The 8883-nt window shown below is 49.8% G+C and overlaps 1 protein-coding gene across 1 annotated transcript in view; it reads left to right on the top strand.

Moving 5' to 3' along the window:
• Window positions 1–378: 378 nt before the first annotated feature.
• Window positions 379–8883, top strand: part of LOC134015497 (CUB and sushi domain-containing protein 3-like) — a gene marked incomplete at its 3' end in the record, with an annotated part of 14220 nt that continues 5715 nt past the window's right edge. The window contains exons 1-4 of the mRNA XM_062455034.1: window positions 379–504; window positions 1046–1158; window positions 6270–6452; window positions 6658–6984. Of these exons, the coding sequence (XP_062311018.1) occupies window positions 1083–1158; window positions 6270–6452; window positions 6658–6984 (586 nt within the window). The remainder of the gene's footprint in view (window positions 505–1045; window positions 1159–6269; window positions 6453–6657; window positions 6985–8883) is intronic.

Here is an 8883-nt window from a genome sequence, read left to right as displayed (position 1 = left end):
TTCTGGTGGGTGTTTCTAAAGTCTTCTACATGAGTGAAATGGGCGTTTAGTTCCAGATCATTTAAGTAAATAGCTGTAATTTAGTCCTGTATGGCCGAGGGCCGGGCAGAACTGGAAATGAAGGAGGGGCTAAGGCCTATCTCAAGTTACTCAAACTAGCCTGAATGGTTCACTTTTAACGACTATCAATTCACCTTCCTGTGTGATTCAGATGAATCTCCGTTTGTGCGTGATGCGAGTGATTCCGATTCATATCTGTGTGTGAATCAGTTTGATTCAGATTTAAGTCTGTGCGACTCCAGCGATTTCCGATTCGCCCCCGTCTGGCTGTGATTTAGGTGGTTCGGATTCACCTCTGGGTGTGATTAATTGATTCAGATTCATGTTTGTGTGGGATTCAGGTGATTCAGATCAACTTTGAGGAGTTTGACCTGGAGATCGCGTACGACTCGCTGACCATCGGGGACGGAGGGGAGGTGGCGACCCCAAAACCATCCTGCAAGTGTGAGTACCTCAACATGCTACATGCCAGGTGGCCATAACACATGCCACATGCATGATACACACACACTATATCAAAGAAAAAAGTATCCACGCAACACACACGCTACAAACGTGTTCCTGATACATGCTGCATGCATGGTCATTATACTGTAAATGTGACACACGTGATAATTATACATGCTGCCACACACTTTACACAAATGATCATGGCACATGTTTACATACATGATTTATGACACACTCAACATACATCGATGCATCTATCCATGTCCCACACTTCATCATCCTACATACATAATGATGAACATAATGTACATAGTACCTCAACAAACAACATGTATGACCCTGTACATAGTAAATCAACATGCTACATGCACAACCCTGTACATAGTAACTCAACAAGCTACAAACATGTCCACATACATAGTAACTCAACATGCTTCATACATGACCCTGTACATGGTAACTCTTGTATTGTACACATGTTCAGTGTTGTACTGAGTGTGTTTCATCATGCTGACACTGTCATTATGCCCGGCAGCTTATCGGGGAGTTTCGTTCCAGACCTCATCGTCAGCATGACGCACCAGATGTGGCTCCACCTCCAATCAGACGAGAGCGTGGGCTCCATAGGGTTCAAGATCAACTACAAAGGTAGGAAGGGTGTCTGTGTGTGAGGGCGTGTGTGTGTGTGTTGGGGGGGGGGGGGGGGGGGGGTACGTGTGATTCTGAGAAAAAGGCAGAGGAAGACTGATAGACAGAGAGAGCGAGGGAGGGAGAGAGAGAGGCAGGGGGGGGGATAGGGGGGGAGGAGGAGATGAGAGATGGACAGAGAAGCAATGAGGACAGCAGCAGACCAGAGGCAACTATACCAACATGTCAAAACGGCTGATTCGCTCACTGGTTGCATCTCTCCATCTTTCTCTCTTTCTCTCCTTCTCTCACACATCACACTCTCACACACGCGCACCACACACGCTCACCCCGCCCCCCCCCCCCCCCCCCCCCCCCCACTCACACCCTTGGCTGCTTCTCTGTCTTAGAGTGAGTAGATGTGGTGGAACAGCAGAGCTGTCGGGCTGACAGACTAGCCAGTGTGTGTGTGTGTGTGTGAGAGAATGTGTGTGTGCCGTCGGGCTGATAGACTAGCCAGTGTGTGTGGTGTGTGTGTGTTGTGTGTGTGAGAGAAAGTGTGTGTGCCGTCGGGCTGATAGACTAGCCTGTGTGAGTGTGCTGTCGGCCTGACAGCATGTCCAACAGCAGCAAGCCTGGTGACCCGCTGACCTCTCAGTTTAACCCTGGGGTCACTGACGCCTTGACGCCCCGTTAGAGCACACACTCACCACACATACCGCACACACTCACTCACACACACCACACACACACATACTCACACACACATACTCACACAGAGTCCTAGCTGTGATCGGTGTTGGTGGCGGAGTGATATAATAATGACAGGAAGAGGAGACGGGAGAGAGAGAATGAGGATTACTTTACTAGCTGTAGGGAGAGAGAGAGGGAAAGAGAGAGACAGAGAGAGAGAGAGAGAGAGAGAGAGAGAGGGAGAGAGAGAGAGAGAGAGAGAGAGAGAGAGAGAGAGAGAGAGAGAGAGAGAGAGAGAGAGAGAGAGAGAGAGAGAGAGAGAGAGAGAGGGGGTAGAAAGGAGAGGAGAGGTAGAGAAAAAAAGGCAGAGAAAGAGGGAGAGAGAAAAGGAAAGGTGGAGAGAGAGGTATCGAGATAGGCACACGGGGAGAGGTAAAGAGAGAGATTTGTAGAGGAAGGAGTCATTCTGTAGGGCTTTCAGACAGAGAAGTAGAGGTAGAGAGAAAGAGGGAGACTTTATGATCGAGTCCTGCAGGAACAGAAAGAAGCCTTTTATCTGTAACTCCCTCACTCTGAACCCTGGGGTGTGTGTGCGTGTGTCTGTGTGGAGGTGTGTGTGTGTGTCAGCTCAGAGCTATGATCTAACAGTCCCTTCCAGGCTGGGAACAGAGCACTCCCAGGCTATGTGCTGTCTTCCTGTCAGCCGAGGATTGTGGGGAATGAGTCATGTTGGTGCTGGAGGCTGTAGGCCGAGTCTGATGTTTGTGTTTGCTGAGGCAGCAGGGACCAGCAGAGCACTTTGTTACACCAGCAGTCAGACAACTATGCTGGAACAGGAAGTCCCCAGACAGGAAGTGGAACAGGAAGTCCACAGGCAGGAAGTGTCACGGGGTGTACACAGACAGGAAGCACACTGACAGGACGTACACAGACAGGAAGTGACACAGGATATAGAGAGATATTACGTGTATTGTGCTTTCTGTCCATGGACTAGGATCAATAAATGAGGATGAGAGATGTCTGGTGATTACCTTCGAGCCTCTGCATATTTTGTTGAGGTGAATTGCTTATGGACACTGACAGGGGGAAAACTGAATGGATTATGGAGGATTATGTTGTCACATTGGCTAAATGTAGCCTCTTCGTGGATTTATGTCTGCATAGTTCTTTGTCATCGTGTACAATTTCAGTTCGATGAAAGAAAATGTTGTGACATATTGCATTTTAAGATGGGTAGCAACAGTTGTTGGTTTCAAGGAGCGACAGTTAGCGACAGTTAGCGACCGTTAGCGGTCACCCCCCTGATACAACGTTGTCTCAACCTGGATCTATTCCCCCACCCTCAGGGGTGTGGCGTGGTGTGAGAGGGTGTGCTATCCACCCCTCCTCCCTCCCTATAGAGCAGGGGTGTCAAACATACGGCCCGCGGGCCGGGGTGGTCCAGCTCGGCCCGTCGGATGTCTTTGCTAAGTTTGAAAATTACAGAAAGACATTTCTATAAAAGTAACTGCTATTCCGAATCCGAATATGGCGGTTTATGAGTACAAAGGTTTCGTAAATGGGGGGGTCAGATGGCTGAGCGGTTAGGGAGTCGGGCTATTAATCAGAAGGTTGTTGGTTCGTTTCCTGGCCGTGCCAAATGACGTCCTTGGGCAAGGCACTTCACCCTACTTGCCTCGGGGGGAATGTCCCTGTACTTACTGTAAGTCGCTCTGGATAAGAGCGTCTGCTAAATGAGTAAATGTAAATGTTTTAATCGAACCAGTAATTGCTTCAAAACCAGCGTAAATGCGATGTCTGCTCCGGAGGCAGAAGCGCTCATTTCCACAGGCAGCAGCGCTCCCTGCTCGCTTTGTGACGCGTTTGACGTCAGACGTGTCACAAAGCGAGGGAATCAGCAGAGGAGATAAACAGTAGGCTGATGTCTGAGTTTTTGGTCTTTATGTTTCTAGTTTATTGTAGAAAGACCTTAAAATAGGGTTTATCATCAAAAAACCTTCACCAATGATTTACACATCGAGAAATATTGTCGTTATGTATGCATTATTATGCTATGATTTTACTGGTCTGGCCCACTGGATCTGGATCAAAGTGGGCAGTATTTGGCCCATTAACTAAAATGAGTTGGACACCCCTGCTATAGAGCAACGCCCCCTGTCCTCCCCCCCCCCCCCCCCTGTCCTCGTCTGGGTGGAGAGAGGGAGGATCGCCCTCCCAACATGGCGAGCGGCATGTTTACGGTCAGGCATAAAGCATTGATGAAACACACAGCATTAAACATTAACGGCAAGCGAGATATTAATTAAATATGATGTGTTTATGCCATGTTATGGAGCTAAATCCATGAAGACGAAGCTCTGGAGAGAACGCCTGTGTTCTTTCCAGAGAAGCGCCTCGTAGCCAGACTCAGTCTAGCTCGGTAAACGATCCGCAAGCTGTCTCTCTCCCCGAACGTAGGATTCATTTTCATTAGATAGCACGTCTGTCTGAACCAGCATGCAGACAGTCAGACAGACACACAGACAGACACACAGACAGACAGTCAGTCAGACAGTCAGACAGACACACAGACAGACACACAGACAGACAGACAGACAGACAAACACACAGACAGTCAGACAGACAGACAGACAGACAGATAGGAGGAGACCCAGCCCACGTGACACCCCACACCCAACACCTCACACCTGTCCTTCTCTCCTCTCCTCTCCCTTCCTCTCCTGTCTTCTCCTTTTCTCTTTCCTCTAGTCCTCTCCTCCCCCCCTCCCCTCCTTTCCTCTCCATCCATCTCTGTCAAGTGTCAGGTTTTTACACATATCAGCAGGTTTTACATGAGAAGGCGTAATGGAGTCTTTTATATGAGCCAGCCTCTCCAGCTCGTCTCTCATAGCAGCCACTGAGAGGATGGGTACTAAAGAATCGGATTAAAAAGCTCTGAGATGGAGGGACGGATGGGGTGAGAGACGGGTCAAGGGAGAAAAGGGGACAGCGAAAAAAGGGACACGAGAGAAGAGGAGAGAATGAGGAAGAGAACGAGCTGAGTCGAGGGAAAAGGAAAGGCGGGGAGAGGAAGGGGAGAGGAAAGGAGGAGGCAGATTATATGAGAAACATGATGTCGTTCTCAATAGAAAACCGGAGAGTGGTTTGTGGTTTTCTGAGTGAATTTCAGCATGAGGTAATTAAAACATGCTGCTAATTATGGCCATTAAGCCTCAGCCAGGCTTGTGAGGAATGCGGCTGGAACACAAGGGAGGAACACTAGTCACAATTAGAAGCTCTGTCTCAAACACATTACTGCAGCGCAGCACCAGGATGGCGCCTGAAGACATGCTAGAAGCCAGATCTACTGAAGCATTCTAAATCCCTACTTTAATGTGTGTGCGGAGGAGGGCGGTGTGGTGTGTGTGTGTGTTGAGTTGTCGATCTAAATGTGTGCGCCTGGAAGAGTGCATGCTTATGTGTGTGTGTGGGGGTTGGGGGGGGGGGGGGGGGGGGTATGTGTGCGTGTGTGTATGCAGTATTGACCGAATATCTGGTCTGATCAGAGCAACATTGATCTTGATGTACAAATGTATATGTACACACACACACAGCAACACACACGGACACTCACACAGACACACTCAGCTGTCTGGGCAGGGGAGCCCAGGTGGATGACCTTGTGTGTAAGCCTGCCGTGGGATTATTCAGATTCTAAGGCAATTTGTTCTCTGTTCTCGCCGAGCTGTAAAACACAGCAGCAATAAACACACACACACACTCACAAACACACACTCACACACACACACCCTCACACTCACGAACACACGCACGGCCGCACACGCACCCACTCACGAAAGCGCATGCACGTTCTCTCACAAGACGCACAGGCAGGCGCTCACAAACGCACTCACGCGCACGCATACACACACCCACACACACACCCACACACACACCGACACACCCACACACCCCTCGCAAGCCGGACGGAGCTGCCCGCCTCGTATTGTGCCTCCCATAAAGAGGGTGTCATGATGGAAATTAATGTAATATATCACACTTCCAAAGACTTCTATTACACCTAGGGTGCTCCCCCCCCCCTAGCCCCTAGCTTCACACTGATCCAGCCTTAATATCATTTGCCATCCCCCCTAACTCCCCCCCCCACCACCACCACCACCACATTCATATGATTTCTTGGAGTTTTCTTAGCGCTGGTGAGAGAGCGCACAGGGGAGCGGAGGGGGGAGGGGTGGGTCTGGGGTCAACTCTGACCCTGTGCTGTGCTGTCTGCGCAGATGTATTACAGAGACCCTCACACACACACACACACACACACACCCCACACATGTACACCCACCCACACATGTAACGCACACATATGTAAGAATGAGTGTGTGTGTGTGTGTGTGTAAACAAGACTAAATCTCATAATCCCCCCCCCCCCCCCCCCCATCCAGAGATTGATAAGGAGAGCTGTGGAGACCCGAGCACGCCCCTCTACGGCATGCGCGAGGGGGACAGCTTCTCCAACGGGGGCGTGCTGCGCTTCGAGTGCCAGTTTGGCTTCGAGCTCATCGGCGAGAAGACCATCTCCTGCCAGGAGAACAACCAGTGGTCTGCCAACATCCCTATGTGCATCTGTGAGTCCCACACACAACCCACACCGACCACACAACCATCTACGTACAGTGTGAACCATACATACTGTGAACCACACACAGAATGAACCACACACCGACCACTCGTGAACCGCACATGAACGATCCCCCCCACCCCTCTTCCTCCCCCCCTCTTCCTCCCCCCCTCTTCCTCCCCCCCTCCCCCCTCGTCCCCGTCCCCCCCCAGTCCCGTGCCTGTCCAACTTCACCGCCCCCATGGGCACCGTCCTCTCGCCGGATTACCCAGAAGGCTACGGGAACAACATGAACTGCGTGTGGCTGATCCTGTCTGACCCGGGCAGCCGAATCCACCTGGCCTTCAACGACTTTGACCTGGAGGCGCCGTACGACTTCCTGACGGTGAAGGACGGCGAGATGCTGGACGCCGGCGTGCTGGGCCGCTTCTCCGGGGCCGAGTCTCCCTCCCACCTCACCTCCAACACCAACGTCCTCCGGCTGGAGTTCCAGGCCGACCACTCCATGTCCGGGAGGGGGTTCAACATCACCTACAACAGTACGGTCGCGCTCGCGCACAAACACACACACACGCACACTCCATGTTTGGAGCACTGCAGTATTTTACAGCACTGTCCGGTAAAAACCATCTATAGCTTCTGCGTCAGCTACAGCCTAGTTAGATCATTCGTCACTAATAACGTCTACCTAATCACCTATAGTCTAGTTTTATAACGTATCACTTATAACGTCTACCTAATCACCTATAGTCTAGTTTTATAACTTATCACTTATAACGTCTACCTAATCACCTATAGTCTAGTTTTATAACTTATCACTTATAACGTCTACCTAATCACCTATAGTCTAGTTTTATAACTTATCACTTATAACGTCTACCTAATCACCTATAGTCTAGTTATATAACTCATCACTAATAACGTCTACCTAATCACCTATAGTCTAGTTCTATAACTTATCACTTATAACGTCTACATAATCACCTTTATACTATGGTCTGGGTGAATACTCGATTCTGATTGGCTGCAGGGGTGTACATTATCCGGTGATGTACGGACACCTACTACGTAATTGCAGCAAAACTGTCTGTCAAAAAGCGGCCAACACGACAGTAGCAACTCTACACATGGCCGATTATTTTCTTCTTAAAAATCTTGATTTTATTTGGGGACAATGACATGGCTCGATAGCTGGCTAGTCTTGTTGTTAAACATACTGTCAAATAATAATTACTGTTTGGAGAATATGTCAACTTTGATGCGGTCATCTCACATCCATTTGCTATTCAACTCGCTCAACAGGCTGCAGCCGTACTAGTATATGGTCGATACTTTGTTCGTGAAAATCTTGATATTGATTTTGGGACAGTGACATGGCTGGTTAGCTAGCAAATCTTCTTGACAAACATACTGTACAATTATATTTACTGTTTGTCAACCGTACACAATGTTATTGCCTTTTAATCTTGCTAGCATAAACGTTAGCTTTCGGGCTAATAGCTCAGTCAAAGGAAAGCCGGTGTTGGTTCTGAGTTGAGCAGACTAGAAATATCAGAGTTGTCTAACGTTAAAAAACTTACCTCACCTATAGTCTAGTTCTATAACTCATCACTTATAGGACCTAATCACCTATAGTCTAGTTCTACATTGTAAGTGTCGGGCCCCACGTATACTCTCGCAGCACATGTGGGTAGAGGTGCCATTTATTTAGAGGATTAGAGGATTGGAGGATAAAGCACAGACAGAGTTCAGCCTGGCTGGGGGGTTACAGAGCCTGAGGGAAGTGGTGTCAGGTGAGTGTAATGACCTGGGGGGGTTACAGCAGAAGTCTTGTCCCCCCTCCTGCTGCCAGAGGGGGGCAGCAGGAGTCACGACTTCCCCTCTATCAGGTGCCCGTCTGGTGAGGCAGGGATGTAGAGCGTGTTCTCCCTGTGAAGGAGATGTGAGGCTGACACCCTCAGCGGTGTTCGTCTGTCTCTCTCGTCTTGGCCTACTTCTCTTCCTCCTCTTCCCTCACGTCTTCCTCAGACCGCTCGCTGCAAGATGGCCCCTCAGACACAGGCAATTATTCAATCCCAAATGGCGCCTCACTGCCGTGAGACATCCTCACGGTTTTTTGCTCCCGGTGAAATGTCACCTACATACATCAGCTCTGGAGAGGGGGAGGAGAGGAGGAGGGAAGGGGAAGGAGAGGAGGAGGAGGAGAAAGAGGAGGAGGGGGGGAGGGGAAGCCTTCAGCCAGTCAGCCAGCCTGTCAGCCAGCCAGCCAGCCAGCCAGCCAGTGGATGAGTGATGGAGTGCTGAGGGCAGTAGTTGGGGTTCTGGTTGATTTCAGAGAGCTGGCTGGTTCTGGGAGAGTGACCCCACTGTGGGTAAACATGTTGTGAAGGGTGAGGAGAGTGAGAGCCTGTTCTTCATTAATACCGGCTGTCCAACGC

Source organism: Osmerus eperlanus, unplaced genomic scaffold (assembly GCF_963692335.1).
Source record: "Osmerus eperlanus unplaced genomic scaffold, fOsmEpe2.1 SCAFFOLD_507, whole genome shotgun sequence".
Classification (NCBI taxonomy): domain Eukaryota; kingdom Metazoa; phylum Chordata; class Actinopteri; order Osmeriformes; family Osmeridae; genus Osmerus; species Osmerus eperlanus.
This window is presented reverse-complemented; position numbering and strand designations above follow the sequence as displayed.